Here is a 26,163-nt window from a genome sequence, read left to right as displayed (position 1 = left end):
ATAACCTACATACCTCAGTCTCTATAACCTACATACCTCAGTCTCTATAACCTACATACCTCAGTCTATAACCTACATACCGCAGTCTCTATAACCTACATACCTCAGTCTCTATAACCTACATACCTCAGTCTCTATAACCTACATACCTCAGTCTCTATAACCTACATACCGCAGTCTCTATAACCTACATACCGCAGTCTCTATAACCTACATACCTCAGTCTCTATAACCTACATACCGCAGTCTCTATAACCTACATACCACAGTCTCTATAACCTACATACCACAGTCTCTATAACCTACATACCTCAGTCTCTATAACCTACATACCGCAGTCTCTATAACCTACATACCTCAGTCTCTATAACCTACATACCTCAGTCTCTATAACCTACATACCACAGTCTCTATAACCTACATACCGCAGTCTCTATAACCTACATACCGCAGTCTCTATAACCTACATACCGCAGTCTCTATAACCTACATACCTCAGTCTCTATAACCTACATACCGCAGTCTCTATAACCTACATACCGCAGTCTCTATAACCTACATACCGCAGTCTCTATAACCTACATACCGCAGTCTCTATAACCTACATACCTCAGTCTCTATAACCTACATACCGCAGTCTCTATAACCTACATACCGCAGTCTCTATAACCTACATAGTTTTCTATTTAAATATAATACAAACAAACGTAAACATATTTATAATCTAGTAAGAATAATTCATACACTATTTCTTCATTAGGTACAGAATGTGTATTATTAAGTTTTTAAAGTTTTCATTGTTTGTCCTGTACATAATTATTTTAAAAAGATAACCAAGAGAGTACTGGTTTCACATAAACTGCAGCGGCCCCTATGAGTCTGTTTCAGGTTTTGATATTTTGACCGCAACAAACCTTAGGCTAAAATTAGATTTCAATTCTTCTTCTTCGTTCTCATTGTTATGTTGGAGCGTTCAGATGACTAGACCAATATATGAGATGAACTGCGCAGTGGTTTCCAAATCAGGGAGCTCTCCATATAGTTTTCTTTTTTTTGGGGTGTTTTGGGGCCAGTGTCTTATACGGGCCTCTTGGTAAAGAGAGCAGTTTTGGAGGACGTGTTCGGCATTCTCTGGTGATACTCCACATGGGCAGATTTCACTGGTTCCAATTTTGAGCTTCCGGTACATGTGTTGTCAATAACGCTTATAGTTTTACAGATAATTGTCATAGAGAATATGTTAGCATATAGAACTAAGTTTGGATTAACAAAAAATAATCAAAAGAAACTTTTTGAACATGTATTTTTATATGAGCATAGATTTAAGCCTTTCAAGAATGCTTCCCTTTGTTTTCTGTTCATGTAGGCCTAATCATCTAATATTTCTAGCTTGAATTGGATGCTTGATATATCGTATTTAAATAATACTGAAATTCTCAATAGTGGTGCTTTATAAACATGTACAAAACTGAAAGTCGTCTTCATTTGTGTGATAGAGCCATAGACATAAATAAATATAGACTGGCCGAAGGAAGTAACTTCATGTAACTTGAAAACATGTATTTCTATTGTATTCGGATTTCCGAATTATGAAAAATTGCATGATCTTCATTCTTAGGGACTAAACAAAACACTAGTGAACATATTGTAATACTTATATAGGTTATGGCTGAAATAGATATGAATACTTAATTTTTATAGTGCTCATAAATGCTGTATAATAAAGTACACAAAATTGCAAGTCACAAATTTTCGTTTCATAAAACTCTTTAATCGGCCAGTCTATATTTATTTATGTCTATGGATAGAGCTTTTTGCGTAACTTTTATTTTGCTACTTCGGTATTTAAAAAAAAAAAAAAAAAAAAAAAAAAACTTGAAGCACTAGTAAATAAATATGATACCCGCTGATAAAATAGAAATGTTGGTGACGAATAAAATATGGCGAATATGTTGGAACTTCAGCTGAAGGATCTACAATCTACTTAAATTCCTGAGTCAAGTGGTCAAGATCTACTAAAATAAGTAGTTTCATGAGAAATGGCTTTGAAAGTTTGAACATTGACACTTAGAAGTAACTTGATCCAACGAGTCACTCCATTGCGGAGAGTTAGAAACAGTTTGGGGAGCTCACTGATTTCTGGGATCAAAATTCTAGTTCCAGAAAACAAATTTAATTAGGCCAAACCTATTTTAGCGAACTATGTATGCCAAAGACTAAATGTGGCTCAACAAAAATGGCTAAGACGGATCTAAAAGAGTCAGTTACAGAGATCGGGTCTCAATCAATGAAATCCTATGCCAAACTGGGAGTCGACCCCTTAGTAAGGTTGTGACAGAGCGTCGCATGAGGTTTTGCTGGACGTGTTCTCCGACAGAATGAATTATCCATACTAAAAGTTGTTGTTTTTTATCTCGAACAAGGGAAAGAAATCGCACTTGACTGATATGATGGTATCAGCTGAATTAGTCCCCTTTGTAGGTTGTAGTTTGAAGCTTACAATAGATAACTATAAAACATTCCACTTTCTTAAGCACTGCGCTAGCACAGTGGTAGAGTGTCAGCTTGTGGAGACTTAAGCACTGAGCTCGAATTCAGGTCGTTCAATTTACGTTTATTTGTTTTTTATAATTTAAAAAGCGATCACCCAGATACCCCCTTCTTTCTACCCCACCAACTGGTCCAGGCAAGTGATAGGATCATAACGTAGTGAGAAAGCTAAAAGCATGAAATAGCGCTAAACAAAAACAAAAATTGATTTTAAAAAAATTAAAATTTCTAATCGCACATTTTATTAGCGGCCCCCGAAAGGGGAATAGAAGCTATTAATTTTTTGTGGTCTATCTGTCCGTCCGTCCCGTTTAGATCTCGTTAACTAGAAGATATTGAAAATCCAACATCAAGATATCTTAGACTTTTCAAAGTTCTGATACAACGCTACCTTTTTCTTTTCTGAAAGCGAAAAATTTTATTTTTTAAATCAACTATGCAAGCGTTTTTTTTTTTTATAAAAATACCCCATTTTTACAACTTTTCACTATTAATAGTAACAAACACGGGAGGCTATTTAGTAAGGGAGATTACTATTTACCATAGTTTTAACGTAAGTGGTTTTAAATTTGTAGTCAAAAAAAATATTTTAAGTTATTTAAGTTCTGTTATACTAACTATTACATTTACAAAAAAAAAATGTTTACTTTTTTTAAAAAGACAAAAATATATTAGATATACACATATAAGTGGAACAAAATTTTAACCTACAATTAATTAGTAGTTTTTCATATTATTGCGTAAACTGCAGCACGGCCCTCTTCACGGAAAACAAATTTTTTTTTAAGGAAATGTTTTTTTTTCCTTGAGGCTTTGAATAACAGATTGACTCTTTACAAAACAATTAGATCAATTGGATAATCATTAGTTAATCAATGACATCAGTTAGGCCAGGTTCACATCTAACTTCACGTTCACCTATACCTTGGTCTCTGCTGGACCGGGCTGGACCGTTGGGGCACCACATAGATCGGTCAACCTTTTTTCTCAATTTTTCTCTGTTTTTTGTCTTTGATAAAATTTCATTCTGATACTCTTTCTGAAAATATTGAAACCTGCCTTTTTACCTGCCTGACTTTCAAAGTTCTGATGCAACGGCTACTTTGTCTTTTCTGAAAGCGAATAAAATTTAATTTTTAAAATTAACTATGCAAGCAGTTTTTTTTCATAAAAATACACCATTTTGACAACTATTTGCTATTAATAGTAACAAACACGGTAGGTTATGTAAACGGTTTTAGATTTTTGCCAACAAAAAATTTTTACAAATGCATTGCTAAGTTAAGTAAATTCTGTCCTACTAACTTTACATTACAAAAAAAATGATTACTTATTTTTTTAGAAAAAACATCTATTTAATATGCATATAACAATTAATAAGAAGTTTTTCATATCAACGGTGAATTGCAATGCCGGGCGTTGGATACTGGACACATAACTAAAGGCATTTTTTTTTTACGGAAATGTTTTTTTTTTCCTGAGGCTTTGAATAAGAGATTGACCCTTTACACAAAAAAAAAATTAGATCAATTAGATAACATTACATGACATCAGTTAGGCCAGATTCACATCTAACTTCACTTTCACCTATCCGTTGGGGCACCACACAAGATCTGTCAACCTTCTTTCTCCATTCTTCTCTGTCATTTGCCTTTGATAGAATTCCATTCGGATATTCTTTCTGAAAATATTGAAACCTGCCTTTTTTACCTGTCACGGTTGACCACTTCGGGGGCCGATTTGGAGTTTGTGTTTCCACACAAATAATCTTTGTAACCTTGTTGTACTTTTTTTTTTTTTTTGCTAATTTTCGCCTTTTTTTTAATGCAAGAAAGACAATTGTTAGCGGCCCCCGAAAGGGGAAAAGACTCAATTAGTTTTGTGTGGCCTGTGGGGTAAAGCACTTGGAACAGGAATCCCGTATTCGAATCCTGGTGAAGACTCTAGGTGGACCACTTCTGGGGCCGATTCTGAGTTTGTGTTTCATCACATTCTTAATATCAGCATAAACAATAAAATGAATGTTCCTTGCTAAAACTGTTTGACTATCAGTGTTAACAAATTTCGGTGTTGATCTTTAGAGGGAAAAAAAAGCACTCATCTTATTTCACCAAAGTGTCTGCATGTATGTGTGTTTTCCTTCTGAGTTCTAAGCTTGTAGAGTTTTGAAACGGAGCCAATTGTGATGCTAAAGGTCAGATGGAAGACTGGCCTAAATCTGTCAAATGTGTCCTGTAAATACTTATATTACACATAAAGGAAACACCAGAGACGAGGCTACGCTGAAATCGAAATGCATGGTGGTTCCTGTGTCGTCTCCCTGGATGCCTATTCATTAGTTCAGAATAGATGTTTATTTCTCAGTCATTGCTCCTGATTCGTTCGGTACTATAGGTCTCTCTCTCTCTCTCTCTTTCTATCTCTCTTTCTTTCTCCCTTTCGTTTTTTCTCTTTCCTCCAACTCTTTCACTCCCTATCTCTTACTCTACATTTTTTTTTATATTTCTATATTTATATTTATATTTCTCTCGTTCTCTCTGTCTCTCTCTCTTTCTCTCCCCCTCCCCACTAAATTAATTTAATAAATATTCGTAGGCTAATAAATAGTCTGCCGATGTGAAGACAGCTGATTCCCAATGTTGATAGTTTTTTTATAACTATTTTTATTGTCGACTAGGTTTTCCCACCGGCTACGCCCGATACTGTCTTCATCCTGCATTTAACAGTTGAATGTCTCGGTGAACGTCCTATTAACTTTTGTGTTGGTAGGGTTGGTAGGGTTGGTAGGGCCTGTGCAGACAGCTAATTTAACTCATCCGTGTTTGTGGATTAATTAGCTTGATACAGATAATACAGAAATTTGAATAAAGATTCAAATTCTTTTTTTTAACAAATTAGAGTTAATCTTTATGATTTTTTATTAACTAATATTTACATATTTCAGTTTTTCAGTGTAAAAATATATGAAAAAAAAAACAAATTAAATTGCAAGATGCGAAATTATTTTAGAAATATAATCCTATATCAATTCACTTAAAATGTACAGTTCTTCCCTTACAATATTTACACGACCTTGCCGTCTCTGTTCCTTTCATCAGCTGGCCTCCACTTTTTTTACGGTGCACATCCGTCAATTTTTTTCTAAAAATTACATCAGCCCAAAGCCACACACTTCGCTCCATAACAGTAGCGGCTTTAGGGTGTGGCAACCCTAACCCTAACCCCGCGATAAGATATTCCCTTGTCACCATCAGGTTTAAAAACCAGACCAGTTCCCATAAACTAGGACTTGTTGCTCAATAGTTTATATTATCAAGTGAGAGAAGATAGTTTTTAAATTTTCCTTTATTTCTATTTTTAAATAGCATGCATGGCCTGTAAATACATAAATTATAATATTAATAATATAAAATGTACATAAATAAATACATCATTTCCTTGTACTTAATTTGTACTGAATGTCAAATCTCAGGGAAGATTAAACCTACGGTAATTAAAACAACGCATGCTTTGTATAATTAAATATGGGATTTTCTCCGCACAGTAGATTATCACTGTATTACTCCAGAAGATTACTTTTGAAAAGTTACATGGAAAGATACATGAAGCAATTTACGAACTAAAAAAAATATTTTCGCATGGAGATCCCAAAATGAAATGACAAAATAATTGCACATCAACAAAAGATAATAATTGTCAAATGTGGTCAATCTGCGGCCTTATATTTCCATATCAGAAACCTCTTTAGTCCAGAACATGCTAGAATTATTCACTTAGAGCGAGAGAAAGAAATGGGGCAGTGAGATGTCACCGTGTCGTGTTCTTTCATCTCTTTTAAAAAATGCTAATAAAATGACTGTTCAATTAAGTTAATCTCCTTCCAACAGAGACTTAATGAGAGGAAAAAAATGGCTACGTAGTCTGCCTAGAATTCTCCAGAGTTCCTAGGATTCAAGGGGAGAGAAACCATGCAAGAGACGTCAAGAATCAATATATATTCAAGCACTTGGACGAAGCATGAAACTTACATTTGTATTTCCCTTTAAAAAGTTCCGAAAATAATTTGGCAGGAAAAAAGTAAGAAATACATTTAGATCTACTTCGAGATGACATGATTCTTCCATATCAATGTGATAGAAATGTAATTAGAAACACGAGTAGCAAGGATGTAATCAATTATCTCATTGTCGTCTTTCATCATTCATCTTATTGGAACATTTGAGATGGGCTTATCCTTACGCAGATATAGATATTAGTTTTTTTTTTGTTACATACGCAGATATAGATATTAGGTTTTGTTGTTACATACGCAGATATAGATATTAGTTGTTTTTTTTTGTTACATACGCAGATATAGATATTAGTTGTTTTTTTTGTTACATACGCAGATATAGATATTAGGTTCTTTTGTTGTTACATACGCAGATATAGATATTAGTTTTTTTTTGTTACATACGCAGATATAGATATTAGTTTTTTTTGTTACATACGCAGATATAGATATTAGTTTTTTTTGTTACATACGCAGATATAGATATTAGTTTTTTTTTGTTACATACGCAGATACAGATATTAGTTTTTTTTGTTTTTTTTTTGTTGTTCTTTTTTTTTTGGTAAAGTTTTTCCTCTCTCTGTACTTTTGATTCGATGTTGCAGTTGAACAGTGTCCCCCCCCCCCTCGACTCAAAGTGAAAGGCAAAAGATTCAAAGTTTGTATTTAGATTGTTGTAGAGTTTTTCGAGACCAGTCCAATTAATACAAAAATTAAAATATAACAAAGGTTACAAAAGACAGTTTGTGTGGAAACACAAACTCAAAATTGGCCCCCGAAGTGGTCCAACCAGGCAGGCTTCAATATTTTCAGAAAGAACATACGTGTGACAACATTTTGATGGTATGATGTGTTGTCATGCCGGGGATTTTACTTGAATTCAATAGTTAACAAAACTGACGATCTAGACTCACAAATTAACGATTCTTTGAATAAAACAAAACTCTGGAACTTTATTTAAATATAACGTAAGTACAGTTTATGTACAAATTACAAATCAATGAGCATGAAACATATTACAAAGGCTTTTCAAACAGAGCTCTTAGAAACGTGACTGTCTACAAGGACATTCTTTATTCGACTCCCCTTACTTTCTTCCTCCCCGCCAATTCTCTGGCGCTAACTCTTTTCGAAATATGTCTTTGTTTAAATTCAAATCAACCAATAGATTTTAAACATACTAATTACGTCCCTTGGGTAAATCCTGACTTGAATGTCAAGTGTCTAAATTTGAGGATTAAATCCCGAGACTCATGTCGAGGGCTTATATTACTTTCAAAAGTGAAATGTACAAACAATTCTATAATGTAATCTGTGACATATTACCCCCCCCCCTCCATTTAGCATTTGTATGGTAATGGAAATGCTCATATGTATTAAAATTATTTAAATATACACAAAATACCATACATGAAATTATAGAAAAATGGTTGAGGTAACATATGACAAAATAAAGTCAACTTGGAGATAAAAAAAAAATGTAAATGCAGTGAATAAAATTATTGATGACTTAGAACACCTGTTTCACTATTCAAGTGGTTATGAAAATGAGACAATATCAAAAGTTGTACAAAGCATAATACTTGGATAAATTAAATCTTGAATTGAATAGGTTATGAAGCTTCATGATGATATTAAAATATGACATAACTCATTTGGTTAGTGCTAATGTGAAAATGTGTACATGGAAAAATATATTGCATATGAAAAATTGACATAGAAAAAATAATTGTGATAGTACATGACAATCTTCTGAGAAAATAATACTCAATGTGATCAATCTTCTGAATAATAATACTCAATGTGATATAAATCTCAACATGTGTGAAGCAATGAAAAATTCCAATTGTCTGTCATGTATCTGTACTATTATAATAGGATATATGCAATAATATTCGACCTGAAATAAAATACCTGAAATAAAATGCTCATGATTTAAAAAATTAAAATGTCTGATGCATGTCATATGCAAAGATGCTGAAACATAATAAACGAAGTATCTTGAATGAATGACCTTCCTCAGTGGGTTGCTTGGTGCTAAAATAAATGTAACATCTGATATAGAATACCTGTGGAAAATGAGTAGACAAATTAATTGATTTAGTACAACTGAATACTGTTCTTCCTTGACGAGTATGAATGATAATGGATCAAGTGGCACTAAATATGCTATAGTACATATGTAGAGTAGAAATGTAAAGTTCGGAACCTTTCTGAATTGCCGACATGGATGTGCATGTGCGTTTTCTAAACTTGAAGAAAAGGTCTTTCAGTTTATGAAGCTGTTGTCTCCATGTCATAATGATCTCACAGATAATGTCTGATTGAACCGCGTTTGAGTTTGGTGAAAATAAGAACTGTCCGAAACCAAAACTCAATTTTCTGGTTGATGAACTTTGACGCTGTAGAACAATGGTAGCAGAATGCTTTGCATTAGAATGTTCAATAGAGCAATGACTGAACATGTCTGAGTTCAATCGGTCAATACAGCAATGTTGAAGAAGTTCATTTGTTCCTTTCTGAAGAAAAGTTGCCCCTTGAGTGGACGGAGGATGAACTTGGTGTTGTCAATGTTGTTGCTTTCTGAGTTTCTTTCAAATTGCAGTACTGGAAATGTCTCAGAAACACCGGTAAAGAAATCTGCATGGTCTGTAAACACTTTAATGTTCTTCACTGTTTGTAGTGTTATGTCATTCAGAGTGATGACCTTGGGAATGTCAAATTGATTTGATGCCGGTAATGAAACATCTATCTCAGGAATGGGTGTTGATGATGTTTCTTCTTCTTCCTCAGGAATAGTTGCTAAGCTTGTAAAATGTTCAACTTCTGCTTTGATGTCTTCATTATCTGTTTCATTGTAATGTTCAAACATATGAACATGAAATACTTTGGTTGACTTGTTGACATTGATTTCATAAAGCAGGTTGGAAATCTTTCTGGTGATGGTAAATGGACCTTGCCATTTGTAAAACAGTTTGTTACTGAAATCTGGTAACAGTAAATTGACTTGATCTCCTTGAGCAAAATATCTTGATTTCATGTGTTCATGTAATATTCTTTGACTTCCAATGTTCTTGGTTGTAATGGCTTCTTTAGTTGACTCATATTCTTTCAAATGAGGAATACTTGTATGAGTGATAGAGTCAGATTGCATAGTTTTTCTTTTGTCTGGTATAGCCAAAGTTGATTGAATAAAAATTTCTTTGTTATCTGCTTCTGATTCTGGTTCATGAGACTTGTCTTGATTGACTTCAGTTTGACCAGTTAGAGTTCTTGTATCATTGCTAGAGACTCTGGGCATGTCGTCTTGTTCTTCAAAGTTCAACAATGGACATTCGGGAATTGGAGGTGGACTTATGATCGGTAGGGATGGGCTTGATGTAACTGGGGGTGTCCATGTTGAGTGTTCTTGATTGTTGCTGGCTACTGGACTAGTAAATGGTTCTGTTGCATTCTGCATAACTTGAGTAACTGAGGTAGCTATGTGATTATTTTGGCTAACTTGTTCAGGTGCCAAATGTTCTTGTTGTCTGGACATGGATCTTATCATTACTGCCAAACATTTTTGACCTTGCTCTATGGCATTTGTACATTCAGTAAGTTCTTGAGGAGTGCATTCTTTAACTCCTTCTATGTTTCCAATGATTAGGTCCACTGGTAGATTGGGTGTTACTAATGCTTTCGTTTGACCACTGAAGAATGGTGTAGTAACATAAATGATGGCCTCAGGTAACTTGCTGACAGTTCCGTTGAATGCAGTGACTTGGACGTGGTTGCCTGTGAAACGGTTTGCGTGTACGAAGCGTTCATGTACTAATGTGGACGTGCTTCCGGTGTCACGAAGAACTTCCACCTTCTTGTCTCCTACAAAGCCTGGATAAAATTTGAGACCATTGGACTTTGCAATGACTGTCATAGTTGAGTGCTCATTGTAATAGCTTCTGTTATATGAGCTTCTGTTTGGCATATATTGTGGTCTGGAGTCCTGTGAATGACTTCTGTAGCGAGGTTTGTTGTTATCTGGTTTATTGTTTCCAGGTGCTTTGTTGAGATTGTATTGCTCTCTATTGCTGTATCTTTGAGTTGGTGATGTGGGTCTATCAAAATTTTGATTTTTGGAGACTGCCTGTTTTTTCCAACATTCATGAGTTTGGTGACCCTTTTTATGGCAATATGAACATTCTGTGGTTCTGCTGCGGCATTGAGATGTGAAATGCCCTAGTTTATGACATTTGTTGCATTTGACTTTGTCATCTGACTTATATCTTGCATTTTTGTCTTGAGCAAAGCAGACAAAATTTTCTTCAACAGATGGTTTGACTGACTTGTTTGGATAGGCTGCTTTATATTGTCTGATGATCTTGGTTAATGTCTGTATATCAGTAGGATTTCTCTCTATAATGTAGGATTGAATATCTTCTGAGTGAGCATGGGTGATGTTGTCGATAATAATATGTTGACGAAGAGCTTGGTAACTTTCTTCTATTTTTGCCATGGATACCCATCTATCAAACCACATTGACATATTAGCTACAAAAATTTGAGGATCATCATTTTGCTGTGGCCTTTCATTATAGAATTTCTTTCTATAGTTGGCTGAAGTTGCTCCGTATTGGCGCAGTAGAGCTTCCTTGATATCAGAGTAAGTGCTGCGTTCATTGATGGACAGTTGTGAGCAAATGTTGACAGCTTTGCCAGTCAAAAGGGTGAGGAGTGAGCTCGACCAATGTGCTTCAGGTAGACCGGATGTTGTAGCTATTTCTTCAAATCTTATGAGATACGAGTCCATATTGTCAATGTTTTCGTTGAAAGCCGATATTTTGTTCATTAATCTGTATTTGTCAAACATACTTGAGTGACCTTGAATTGGAATGCTTTCTTTATTTTCTTTATTTTGCCTTTCGAATTCCATTTTTTCTTTTTCGTGTTGTCTTTGCTTTTCGGCGTCTTGCCTTTGTTTTTCAGATTCTTGCCTTTGTTTTTCAGATTCTTGCCTTTGTTTTTCAGATTCTTGCTCTTGATATTCTTTTTCTTCTTGTTTCTCTGCCCACTGGTCTGGCTTTGAAATTTGCTTTTCTTTGGCAAATTCTATTAATTCGAAGAATCGTTTTGTTCTAGCACTGGAAGCCATATTTAATTTTTTTGTTAGTTTCTTGTATTGGAGCAAAATGTTCGATATCTGGATTTTGGCTTTATCTCAGATATAATAATAATATAGATCTAGTGACAAAGTTCTTGAAGCCTCAATTTGCTAATAAATTCTTGACAGTAGACTTGTAGTTACTGGAGTCGTATGATTGATATATAGATCTATTGAGCCGATGTACTTTTTACTGGTTTAACAGTTGGTTAAATCTGGTCTTCTGTTTACTTTGTGCTGCACATATGATTATTTACTGGTCTTCTTTATAATGCCAGTTATTTGATTTACTGGTCTTTTTTATAATGCCAGTTATTTGATTTACTGGTCTTTTATATTGCCAGTTATTTGCTTTACTGGTCTTTTTTATAATGCCAGTTATTTGATTTACTGGTCTTTTTTATAACGCCAGTTATTTGATTTACTGGTCTTTTATATTGCCAGTTATTTGCTTTACTGGTCTTTTTTATAATGCCAATGCCAGTTATTTGATTTACTGGTCTTTTAATAATGCCAGTTATTATGTATATTGGTCTTATTCCTTTTGCCAATTACATATAATAATAGATTTCGTGAGTTAGACGTAACTCTAACGAAAATCTTTATAAAAGAATTATCGATAACCAACTGACCTGTTAAACAGAGAAATTCTGTCCTCCGTTAAATAAGAATGAAGTTCCTTTGAAGAGTTTAGAAATTGGTCCCAGATCTTGAATAAATTTCGTTAAAAGTTGTCCGTGAACTTTTATTAGTCGGAGAGTGCCAGATGTGACAACATTTTGATGGTATGATGTGTTGTCATGCCGGGGATTTTACTTGAATTCAATAGTTAACAAAACTGACGATCTAGACTCACAAATTAACGATTCTTTGAATAAAACAAAACTCTGGAACTTTATTTAAATATAACGTAAGTACAGTTTATGTACAAATTACAAATCAATGAGCATGAAACATATTACAAAGGCTTTTCAAACAGAGCTCTTAGAAACGTGACTGTCTACAAGGACATTCTTTATTCGACTCCCCTTACTTTCTTCCTCCCCGCCAATTCTCTGGCGCTAACTCTTTTCGAAATATGTCTTTGTTTAAATTCAAATCAACCAATAGATTTTAAACATACTAATTACGTCCCTTGGGTAAATCCTGACTTGAATGTCAAGTGTCTAAATTTGAGGATTAAATCCCGAGACTCATGTCGAGGGCTTATATTACTTTCAAAAGTGAAATGTACAAACAATTCTATAATGTAATCTGTGACAATACGAATGAAATTATATCAAAGACAAATGAGAAATAAGAATGGAGAAAGAAGGTTGACAGATCTTGTGTAGTGCCCAGACGGTCCAGCAGATCAAAGGATAGGTGAAAGTGAATGTAAAGTTAGATGTGAACCTGGCCTAACTAGTTCCCCTTTCAGACTTTGTGGTCTATAGGGCAGATGTAAAGTTCATCTGTTTTTGTGGCCTACGGTTAACGAGGGTGTCATTTAGCCAGCACAACGACCAACCGCCTTTACTTTTCCCCAACTAATGTCAGGTACCCATTTGAGCTGAGTGGACTCAGAGGCGCCAAAGATTCCAAAGTTAAAAATCCCAGTCTTCACCAGGATTCGAACCCGGGACCCCCGGTTCGGAAGCCAAGCGCTTTACCGCTCATGCACCGCGCCTTCCCTGGCCTAACTGATGTCTTATAACTGATCTAATTTTTTAAAAGGCTCAATCTCTTATTCGAATCCTCAATAAAAAAAATAATATGTAGAGTGGTTTATTCAACAAAATTAGGAAAATGACGTCTATAAGATTACTATTCGTTTTAAATTAGGTCTAACTTATAATGCATACTAATTAGCTTTTTCTCTTTAAAAAAATATTTGCATAACTGATTTACAAAATTAGATTTTTCGCTTTCAGAAAAAAAAAGTAGCCGTTGCATCAGAACTTTGAATGGTCTAAAATATTGTGATGTCCGATTTTCAATATCTTTTCTAGTTTACGAGATCTAAATGGGACGGACGGACAGATGGACAGACGGTCAGAAGGACAGACGGACAGACATTTCACATAAAACTAATAGCGTCTTTTCCCCTTTCGGGGGCCGCTAAAAATCCCTTTTTTTTAAAAAAAGCAAAACTTATATTGAGTGAATTTGCATCAATTAATTTGAATTAATGAGGTTTTCAATTTTTAATAACAATAATAAATTTGTGCGACTGGAAATATTTTCATTAATTTTTTTTTTGCTTAGTATAACTTTTATGCTTATAGCATGTGAAATGCGCTATGGTCTGATCTCTTTTGTGGACTAGGTTGGGAGGTATCCAGGAGAGGGTTTTCGAGCTGCCTTTTCAAAAGCAATTAAAGAAAAAAAAAAAGAAAGTTGCTCGAGTATGAATTCGAGCTCGAGCCTCCACGATGGAATGCCGACATGCTTGCCACTGAGCTATTCAAGTACTTATATAATTAGAAGTTTTTTATCGTCTATTGTTTGTTTAAACTTTTTAGCGAACGACCGAATTCTCTACACAAGGTAAATAAAAAGAGTAAGAAAAAAAAAAGTTGGCGCTTAAGTTTAGGCTAGTATAATGGAGAGAAAAATCTACGATTAATGGGCGACCAATCCGGTCGAATTATTTTAACCAGTAATCGCAAAAAAAAAAAGTCACCGTATCTCGAAAAACAAAGAAGTTATTTTAACTTCAAACGAATCAATATCTGCCAGAGACATCTTGAAGAGGAAGAGAAGGCCGTATATATTTTTTTCAACATAGAAAATTCTCACATATAACATAATAATATACACATCGTATCATCGATAAAAATACCAGAAAATAAATAAATGTCATGGTTTCCTGTTCATTGATTATTCTACTTATAACAAATATAGCAAAATCATTAAAATAATATGTTTTAATACTATTAATAATAATACACTATTATTATGACAAGAGTTCATTTAAGAAACGTTTTACAGTAAAAGCTTTTAATATTTTTTTATATCCGGAAGGAAATTAGTCTCTCTCATGTGTGTGTGTGTGTGTGCGCTGTACAGAACAAATTAGCATGAGGCCTACTTGGTAAATGAGAAGACATTTTAATAATATAGGCCTACAAACCCAAAGGAAACAGTAGGCTAGATTCATTTCCAACAATCACAGTTTAACATTTTCTAACAATTACAGTTCAACATTTCCGACAATTACAGTTTAAGATTTCGAACAATCACAGTTTAACATTTCCAACTATCACAGCTTAGCATTTTCAACAATCACAGCTTAACATTTCCAACAATCACAGCTTAACATTTCCAACAATCACAGCTTAGCATTTTCAACAATCACAGCTTAACATTTCCAACAATCACAGCTTAGCATTTTCAACAATCACAGCTTAACATTTCCAACAATCACAGTTTTAAATTTCGTTAGTACAAAGTCTACTTAATATGGTTTCAGTCTAGTGATTCAGCGCAATCAATAACAATAATTGCAATATTTCTAAGTGTGTTCAGAAGTGTGTTGACTTATTAAAGTTATCTTCTTTTTTTTTTGCTTGTTTTATACTTATGTTAATAGTGTAAATACCGTTCTTATCTACTCAATCATGGTCGTTTTAATACCGTACCTATACCGTCAATCGATCGTCTTTACTTCAAGCTTAAATTTGAGTCCTGACAGGAATGATGTCAACAGAGAGATATAAAAGTCTGCCACTGAGCGATTGACACTTAAGCCTATAAGCTCCATTCTTGTGCATCTTCGATAACAAGTAACAATGCAATCCATTAACACAAAACAATGCACTTAGGCCCAAATACTAGAATATATTACTCGAGACGATTTTTCAGGATTCTTGGATTTTAAGGAGACACTTCAACTGTGGATACGGATACTGACAGCGATACACTCACATCACAATGGCTACCAAAGATGATAAAGTAGACATCAACGCACCTTCCTGAAAGAAATCTGAAACTGCTTAGCTTTAAGTAGAATCTAGCAGCGTATTTACATTGACAGACTTATTCAAGAGTTAATTAACTTGTTTACAGACTCTTTTGAAGATCTGCTTCGTTTGAGGCGTTTAGGGCGCAGTCATCTGCGAATAGCAGATCTCTGATAGTCATATTTGACTTTGATCTTTGCCTTAAGTCTCTAAGTGCTCATTAAACCTGCTTAGTGCGATATCCCACGTCTATTCCAACGCTTTCTTCATTTTTCAGCTAGGCACTGAAACAGTCTTCCACATTAAGTGTCGTATTTCCATTGGGTACTTCCGATGTGAATCGACTTTTAACAGAAGTTCATCATCATCACAAACATACGTATGGAACTCCAAAGTATTCCTTTTCACTTTTAATTCGTGAGAAGAGTGATTTGGAGTAATTTTTCTTTCTCTGTCCATTGTGCAATTATCAGAGAAAATGTTCGTTCAGCACTAATAGATTATCACATGGATAAAAGGTACAAAAGAACGTCTGTAAATTACACGATAATAAAAAAAGAGACTTGTCGTGTGGTCAAGTAAAGAAAAGTAAATTACCCCTTTTAGACCATGCGGTCTATAGGGCAGATGATGTTAAGGTGGCTGAGAGTTTAAGCGCTTGGCTTCCGAACCTGGGGTCCTGGGTTCGAATCTCGGTGTAAACTGGGATTTTGAATTTCTGGATTTTTAGGGTGCCCCTGAGAGGTTAAGCACCTGGCTTATGAACCTGGGGTCCTGGGTTCGAATCTAGGTGAAAACTGGGATTTTGAATTTCGGGGTTTTTAGGGCGCCACTGAGTCCACTCAACTCTAATGGATACATGACTTTAGATGGGGAAGGTAAAGGCGGTTAGTCGTTGTGCTGGCCACATGACACCCTGCTTGTTAACTGTTGGCAAAAGAAATATATGAAGAATTGAATTCTATTGATGGGCAATTTTCTATTGCAGTAAAAACAGAGTGATATTAGATATTTTCATTCTTAAAGCCAATGCTAGCCGATCGAGTAATACCTAATACTACCAAATTATTTGGCATGTCTCTGAGTTATTTTAAACTTGCAATAATTATCCAACCAAAACTTAAAGAGCGATTAGATCTATATAGGACCTACATTCACAAGAACCAATACAACCTATACTTTTTTTATGATAAATTCTTAGAAAGGACATCTAAATGACATTTTGAAAGCATCTCCTCTTTGTTGCGAAGCTGTAAAAATGTTTGGAATTCTAACAGTGTTTTAAAAGTAATTCTTTTAGTGAACTAGTTTGTTAGAGTTAAATTGCACCTGAGATATAGATCCACGAAAGTTTAAAATCATCGCTTAGATTTCTTAAATCATTGTGAATATTAGTGTTTACTAATTTAGAAAGAGGTAAAAATTATTTACTGTGGTTGACACGTACTCGCGGCTAACTGAAATAGTATTAATGACACCAATAATGAGTCTATTACTAAGGACATTGCTAGAAACTTAGTGTATGCGTTGTATGTCTCGTGTGTGTGTGTGTTGTATGTGGGTGTGTATCTTAGGCAATGTGCACTATAAACAGCATTCCCAGACGACATTAAATCAAAAGAGGACAAGCTATAAATATTGGTACACACCCCAGAAGTCATGTTGGGTTAATGAACGAATGTAAACCTTTTTTTTTCTATTGTCTGATGTACTTTTGAGAGGACGTTTTCTGAGTTATTTGTGGCAGTCGTAGTGTAACACATAAATGACTGGTGCTGGTTTATTGGTCTTCATTTTGACATCAATAAAACACCTTTTTGTGTGGGTGTGTGTGCTCATTCTCTTCGAATAAAATACAGTTTCATGACTAAATGCATGACGCGTAGGACGTAATCATCTTCTTTTTTGAAGTAACGTCTGTATCCTATAAGATAAGAAGAATGAAAAGATATGAAAATGTAACCCCGAATAAATTGTATAAAATATATGTAGAATGAACACCGAAACGTAAAGAACATACAAGTCCAAAATCAAACATTAATGCAGTGGCGTAGCTAGTATATATGATGCTCAGCGCGGCATTTTCTCACGATGCCCCCTCCAACGAAATAAAACAGCGAAAAGATGTTTTTTTCCGAACTAATGTGTATTCATTGCTTAGGTATTGCCATTTTCCCCCATTAATTGCCCAAATTAGTCGCAAATTTTTACTCGTTTGATCGCAATCAATTCTTGATTCATTGAAGTCTGAAAAAAAATCAATAGCACTTACCGCAATCGCCAGAAATATTCAAATTAAACAATAATTAGAACTAAATCATCTAGCCTATATCTGAGGTGATGTCAATGAAAGACAAAAGAATCAGTACCCCGTAATTGTCCATGACAAAGTGACCTTAACTATCGGGAAAATTGATCCAGTTTTAAGATGTCAGGCGTACTGTCCAAATAATCGATAAATATTTAGCTTGCAATCACCCAATGATACAATAAGTTCGTTTTGTATTTGTATAGACGTAGGTATTTGGTCTGGAACAAGCTTGGGTAGGAGCACATGTACTCTTAGCCGTGGATCGTGTTTGGAAAGTCATTTCAAAAACTCCTAGGAATTATCTAGATTTTATCTTTGCAATTCTTCTTCGACTCGTTCACGATGCCCATTGAGTGCCAGATTCTGCAATTCTTCTTCGACTCGTTCACGATGCCCATTGAGTGCCAGATTCTGCAATTCTTCTTCGACTCGTTCTATATGCCCATTGAGTGCCAGATTCTGCAATTCTTCTTCGACTCGTTCACGATGCCCATTGAGTGCCAGATTCTGCAATTCTTCTTCGACTCGTTCACGATGCCCATTGAGTGCCAGATTCTGCAATTCTTCTTCGACTCGTTCACGATGCCCATTGAGTGCCAGATTCTGCAATTCTTCTTCGACTCGTTCTATATGCCCATTGAGTGCCAGATTCTGCAATTCTTCTTCGACTCGTTCTATATGCCCATTGAGTGCCAGATTCTGCAATTCTTCTTCGACTCGTTCACGATGCCCATTGAGTGCCAGATTCTGCAATTCTTCTTCGACTCGTTCTATATGCCCATTGAGTGCCAGATTCTGCAATTCTTCTTCGACTCGTTCACGATGCCCATTGAGTGCCAGATTCTGCAATTCTTCTTCGACTCGTTCACGATGCCCATTGAGTGCCAGATTCTGCAATTCTTCTTCGACTCGTTCACGATGCCCATTGAGTGCCAGATTCTGCAATTCTTCTTCGACTCGTTCTATATGCCCATTGAGTGCCAGATTCTGCAATTCTTCTTCGACTCGTTCACGATGCCCATTGAGTGCCAGATTCTGCAATTCTTCTTCGACTCGTTCTATATGCCCATTGAGTGCCAGATTCTGCAATTCTTCTTCGACTCGTTCACGATGCCCATTGAGTGCCAGATTCTGCAATTCTTCTTCGACTCGTTCTATATGCCCATTGAGTGCCAGATTCTGCAATTCTTCTTCGACTCGTTCACGATGCCCATTGAGTGCCAGATTCTGCAATTCTTCTTCGACTCGTTCACGATGCCCATTGAGTGCCAGATTCTGCAATTCTTCTTCGACTCGTTCTATATGCCCATTGAGTGCCAGATTCTGCAATTCTTCTTCGACTCGTTCACGATGCCCATTGAGTGCCAGATTCTGCAATTCTTCTTCGACTCGTTCACGATGCCCATTGAGTGCCAGATTCTGCAATTCTTCTTCGACTCGTTCACGATGCCCATTGAGTGCCAGATTCTGCAATTCTTCTTCGACTCGTTCTATATGCCCATTGAGTGCCAGATTCTGCAATTCTTCTTCGACTCGTTCACGATGCCCATTGAGTGCCAGATTCTGCAATTCTTCTTCGACTCGTTCTATATGCCCATTGAGTGCCAGATTCTGCAATTCTTCTTCGACTCGTTCACGATGCCCATTGAGTGCCAGATTCTGCAATTCTTCTTCGACTCGTTCACGATGCCCATTGAGTGCCAGATTCTGCAATTCTTCTTCGACTCGTTCACGATGCCCATTGAGTGCCAGATTCTGCAATTCTTCTTCGACTCGTTAACGATGCCCATTGAGTGCCAGATTCTGCAATTCTTCTTCGACTCGTTCTATATGCCCATTGAGTGCCAGATTCTGCAATTCTTCTTCGACTCGTTCACGATGCCCATTGAGTGCCAGATTCTGCAATTCTTCTTCGACTCGTTCTATATGCCCATTGAGTGCCAGATTCTGCAATTCTTCTTCGACTCGTTCTATATGCCCATTGAGTGCCAGATTCTGCAATTCTTCTTCGACTCGTTCTATATGCCCATTGAGTGCCAGATTCTGCAATTCTTCTTCGACTCGTTCACGATGCCCATTGAGTGCCAGATTCTGCAATTCTTCTTCGACTCGTTCACGATGCCCATTGAGTGCCAGATTCTGCAATTCTTCTTCGACTCGTTCACGATGCCCATTGAGTGCCAGATTCTGCAATTCTTCTTCGACTCGTTCTATATGCCCATTGAGTGCCAGATTCTGCAATTCTTCTTCGACTCGTTCTATATGCCCATTGAGTGCCAGATTCTGCAATTCTTCTTCGACTCGTTCACGATGCCCATTGAGTGCCAGATTCTGCAATTCTTCTTCGACTCGTTCTATATGCCCATTGAGTGCCAGATTCTGCAATTCTTCTTCGACTCGTTCACGATGCCCATTGAGTGCCAGATTCTGCAATTCTTCTTCGACTCGTTCACGATGCCCATTGAGTACCAGATTCTGCAATTCTTCTTCGACTCGTTCACGATGCCCATTGAGTGCCAGATTCTGCAATTCTTCTTCGACTCGTTCTATATGCCCATTGAGTGCCAGATTCTGCAATTCTTCTTCGACTCGTTCACGATGCCCATTGAGTGCCAGATTCTGCAATTCTTCTTCGACTCGTTCACGATGCCCATTGAGTGCCAGATTCTGCAATTCTTCTTCGACTCGTTCTATATGCCCATTGAGTGCCAGATTCTGCAATTCTTCTTCGACTCGTTCACGATGCCCATTGAGTGCCAGATTCTGCAATTCTTCTTCGACTCGTTCACGATGCCCATTGAGTGCCAGATTCTGCAATTCTTCTTCGACTCGTTCTATATGCCCATTGAGTGCCAGATTCTGCAATTCTTCTTCGACTCGTTCACGATGCCCATTGAGTGCCAGATTCTGCAATTCTTCTTCGACTCGTTCACGATGCCCATTGAGTGCCAGATTCTGCAATTCTTCTTCGACTCGTTCACGATGCCCATTGAGTGCCAGATTCTGTTTTGAGAGAAAAGGAATGATATCCTAGATCTAGATCTATATCTTTCTAGATTCTTTTCAGGTAGCATTAATTATCAATTTTTACCCTGTGGAACTTTGAGCCCTACCGTCAACCATTTCAACCTGAGATGACGATTTCTCATTCTGAGCTAGCACTTGGCGTACAAACCGGACTATTCAGTCTTGAGCTACGCCCATATAATTGTTTACATTACAATAGTACAATTAACAAGCTAGGGGTGATAAAGAAAACACATAAAAAAAAAGATAATTTGAATAAAAAATATTGATGTAACTTTCATTGCTCAGTCGTCATTAGAATTTACAAGAAGCAGTGTTTTTTATTTCCAAATTGACTGAAACTAAAAAGATTGATAGTGAAATAAAATAAACTACGACAATTATCTAGAGTCAAGAGGTAGTTAAATTTATAAGCTCTAGCGATAGATGAAACCAGCGTACTGAGCAATGAAGTAACAACATGTAGAATTCTGTTCTTAGTAGTGTGTTTTATTTAGTGTTACGGTTTCAATGAGTTGTGTGTCTAGCGATATTTTAGACTAGTCATTGTTGGGTGTTAGTATCTAGATTTAGTGTAGTAAGTTGGTGTAATTTAGTTGACATTGGTTTGGTTAGTGTTGTAGTAGCCTAGTTCGATAAGGGTTTGGTTAGTTGTTGATTTCAGTGTACATATATTTTTATATTTTATTATTGATTTATTTTCCCTCATGTAAATAAAGTATCTTTTTTAAAATTTATTCTCAATTAAAGTTTGTTTTGTTGCTTTCTTGTAGCTAGTTTAGTTTACTTTAATTGTGCTGTCTGGTTGCTTAGGCTACTCTAGCCCCTTGGTCACAGACTGAGGTGTGTAATGTTCTGTAAATGTGTTAGATTCTTTGTATTACTTCAATACCTCTTCTGGTATTATCATAGCGTCTGTTGTGTACTGAATAAATCTCCTCCTTCACACCCAGTTTATTGGCTAACCGATATCAATGGTGTCTACTTATTTCTGACCATGTGATCAAATCTCAAAACGAGATTTCTTACCCACATATCAACTGTGGACGCTTTTTTCCCAAGTGAAATATCCTAAGCACCAATATAAAGTGGTAGTAAGTTGCTTCCCAACTATATTCATGTCACTGGCTATCAAACAGTAATGTGACAAGGTGCACAGATACGACCCACCCAGTTGCGTTACCATCTGGCTACTGTTACTATAACTTCTGGTTAGTACGAGGCCTAGACCTGACATAGGGCCCTGCCACGCTAACATATGCATTAACTCTTTATCTCCGTAATTATTTTTCCACGTTCTGGCAGAATTGTTCATTTCTCACATTTGTACATTCTACCCTGTTAAACTGTAATAACTTTTTTGTTTGTTATCAGAAAACGTTTGACTTTTGGTATAGAATTATAATAGAATGCATGCTCTTTTTTATATAACACAAATTAAAGTTTATAAGACCAAATATTAATTTAATTTAATGAGGTCAAATCAACGATGATATCGTTAATTAGGAGAGAAAGAGTTAATGATTGAAGAATGAAAGATGATATGTTGAAGTAAAAATTGAATACAATCTACAGAAATACATACATGTAAAATTAAATATTCATCTTATCTTATCTTATATAATTCAGACGTTACTTCAAAAAAAGATGATTACAACCTACGCGTCATCCATTCAGTCATGCATATTAATCAATGACTTAAATTCTGCCAAGTCACTGGTTTTACTGGCCAGCTCAGGCAACCCATTCCATGCTCTAATAGCGCTAGGGAAGAAGGAGCTTTTGTACAAATTTGTCCTAGCATATGGGATGAGGAATGTGCCTTTATCTTAGTGTCTTCCTGAGTATTTATTTATCATGTTGAGCAAGACAGACGTTTTGAGAGAGCGGGAGGTGAAAGAATGAGTGGGTGGGGAGCAAAATAAAGATAGAAAAGAGACTAGGAAAGATGGAGAGAGAATATGAGAGATGCATAGATATAAAGATAGACAGATGGGTTGAGGTGGAGAAATACAAATTTGGGTAAAGAGAAAGAGAAATGGTGAAAGATGAGATAGACAGAAATATGGATAGAGAAAAGACAAATTGATGGAGAATGAAAGAGTGAAGATGGAGACATAAAAAAATGACGAGAATTGGAGACATGGAGAGAATTAGGTGAAAATACAAACAGAGGGCTAGAATGTTCAATGGAGACATGGAGAGAATTAGGGTAAAATACACACAGAGGGCTAGAATGTTCAATGGAGACATGGAGAGAATTAGGGTAAAATACACACAGCGGGCTAGAATGTTCAATGGAGACATGGAGAGAATTAGGTGAAAATACACACAGAGGGCTAGAATGTTCAATGGAGACATGGAGAGAATTAGGTGAAAATACACACAGAGGGCTAGAATGTTCAATGGAGACATTGAGAGAATTAGATGAAAATACAAACAGAGGGCTAGAATGTTCAATGGAGACATGGAGAGAATTAGGTGAAAATACAAACAGAGGGCTAGAATGTTCAATGGAGACATGGAGAGAATTAGGTGAAAATACACACAGAGGGCTAGAATGTTCAATGGAGACATGGAGAGAATTAGGTGAAAATACACACAGAGGGCTAGAATGTTCAATGGAGGGATAAAAAGTTGGAGAGAAGAATTGAGAAATGAGATGAAAAAAGACGCAGAGTGAGAGAGAGACAGAGATATAAAGAAAAATTGATAAAAGAATATTTGCAGACTAATCCTGACTAATAGGATCCTTGATGTTCTTAAAAATACTATTAGATACGTTGACCTAGATTTCAGTTTCTAGCCTCTATTTCAAGTCAGACACGTATGCTACTTGTGGGTCGTGTATGGAAAATACTTTCAAGAGGACATTTGTTTTTCTAAATTCTAAACTTGAAACTACCAACAAGGCGGGATCGTTGGTGAGAAGAACTTTAAGGAATAACATCATGTAGATGAAGAAGTGCCATTGTATTATCATTCTGTTTTTCCCTGACTCGAACGATAGAGCAAACCTTTATAAATATGGAGAAAGACACTGAAATGTTGATAAATAAAGAATAAAAACTGAATGGACAATAAAGAAGCAGTGCTCTACTATCAGCCCTCCTATTAAATGGATAATCATTATTTTCCTTAAGGGAAGTGCTATTATCTACTTTTAAACATTAAATAAAAAGTTAAAATGTGCTGTTTTACTTTTGTCATAGCCTATCGCTGTCATTAAAATGTAAAAGTTGAAGTAAGTTGTACGATTTGAAGTGAAATCAAGTGTTTTAAAAAATAAAAACAATCGGTTTCTTTCACGAACATTTTGTTGACGTTTGCTAGTTAATACTTTTATTGTTTGGTATCAAAGGAGATTCAGAGATATGCTGGAAATTCAACTTTTGCTCAATTCTAAAAGAAAGCAAAAAAAAAATTGTTTTTGTATTGACTTAACTATTCCTGAGTTTCTTGGGACAGAACATGTTTAGTAAATGTGGAAATATTGTAAGCTTAGATCAGAGGCGGCCTTGGCTATGCGCGTGGGCCATGGGTGAGTGGCCACGAATATTATTACATTTGTACCATGGGCTGACGGTGACAAAAGATTCTCTCTGTCGCGGGATTGGGCGGTTATCCCCACACACTCTCTAGTGCCGCCTATGCTTAGATGTAGGCCCTACTTGAAAATTAAAAAAAAAATGCCTTCCTAAAAGTGACAAATAAAAAAACTATTTGCGTTTACACAGGCACAGAAAAAACACAATTGTAGGCTAAAAAAAGAAAATAGGGAATGAAGTAAATAAAATTACAAGCCATTTCTGCATGATCAGTCGTCACGCTGCTGAATCTGTACTCACCAGAGCCGAGGTATACGCCAAAGTTGATTGATCCTATCAAAGAGACGGCCACGGAGGATGAAACATGAAAGTAATCCAGAAACTCAATATTGTAAATACCGATACTCGCCGTGGTGCCAAATGTTAAAACTTGGATCATGAAAGCCGAAATGACTATAACGATTCCCCAAACTCCGCCCTCCATACTTCTGAATGGGCTAAACGAGTTCAGAATAATGTAAATGAATTAAGAATGATATCGGCCAGCAAGTCAAATAAAATCAATGAAAGTTGCCCAAATGGGATCTTTCCTCTCGCCCATTTTTTGTTTGTCTCCGTTCCCACAATTCTCTATTTTTCACTCACATCTCTCTTCCTCCACACCCTCAGCCCTGTATGACTTAACTAAGCTGAAGTATGTTTGTGCAAGGTGCAAGTACTGGTCAGTATACTGCTGACAAAGTCACCCGGGATTCGTTGGGTGGTTACGAAAGCTTGTAGGTAGTTCCTCTGTAGCACAGAGCGTGCATCACCAGTGAAGTGATTAACTTTCAGCAGTTTGTTGATATCATTTAGCTCTATTTATTAACTCCCATCATGCAGCTATTTTGGCCTTTTCCCCAGTAACGGAAATAAAGCCGTCATTCAGTTCCTACTATTGGTACTAGCCTACTAGTTAACTAGCTAACCTTTTCGGCATAGTTAAAAATTGGAGAGATTTTCATAACACTATTGAGCTGAAATTTCGCTGCGCGTTTATTGCTTTTGTTGTTCTTTCTATGTATTCGTTAATGTATCTCCCATATCACCCAACATATTAAGTTTATATTCGCGCGTTTGAAAGGTAAAATAGAAACAATTAATGATAGCTACAATAGCATAATGTAATCAATACAAGTATTACTGTTTGGCAGATATAGTATAAATCTGTTGGGGATAACTCAACAGATATAATTCTTACCAATTTCTCCAAGAAATCATCATAAGCCAGATGAAGATGAATAACTTGAAAGCCGGCCGATCAATAAATTACTATGTCTTGTATACTGAAAGATAACTTGATTACTGCCAACGTTGGCTTTGGGCCATTGAATAGGGCGATGACGAAGGGGAGGGGAGAGAGAGAGAGAGGATAGAAGATGAAGGCTAGAGAGAGAGAGAGATGGACAAAGCCTTCAAATCTATTTGCCTCACTACCCCTCCTCCCAGCCCCCCAATAAAAGGCATAGTTTTGTTTCCAAACATCTTTCGAGTCAACTTATTTTAGAAAAGCTACACCAGCTCACTTGATAATTGATGAGAATCTATTTTCA

The 26,163-nt window shown here is 36.1% G+C and overlaps 1 protein-coding gene across 2 annotated transcripts in view; it reads right to left on the bottom strand.

Moving 5' to 3' along the window:
* The window catches only part of LOC106050828 (monocarboxylate transporter 14-like), a 34,831-nt gene extending 8,913 nt beyond the window's left edge, over positions 1–25,918 (bottom strand). Inside the window, exon 1 of one of the 2 annotated variants that reach the window (XM_056020253.1) lies at positions 25,812–25,918. Coding sequence is in view for 1 of the 2 variants with exons in the window: in XM_056020252.1 (XP_055876227.1) it covers positions 24,872–25,055 (184 nt within the window). In the remaining variant the exon portion in view is untranslated. Of the gene's footprint in view, positions 1–24,871; positions 25,222–25,811 lie in introns of those variants that run through there. The other variant, XM_056020252.1, reaches the window with a different exon arrangement.
* Positions 25,919–26,163: the final 245 nt, after the last annotated feature.

The sequence above is a fragment of the Biomphalaria glabrata genome, chromosome 2, assembly GCF_947242115.1.
Source record: "Biomphalaria glabrata chromosome 2, xgBioGlab47.1, whole genome shotgun sequence".
Taxonomy (NCBI): Eukaryota; Metazoa; Mollusca; class Gastropoda; family Planorbidae; genus Biomphalaria; species Biomphalaria glabrata.
Note: the sequence above shows the minus strand (reverse complement) of the source record. Positions and strands in the feature narration are given on the sequence as shown.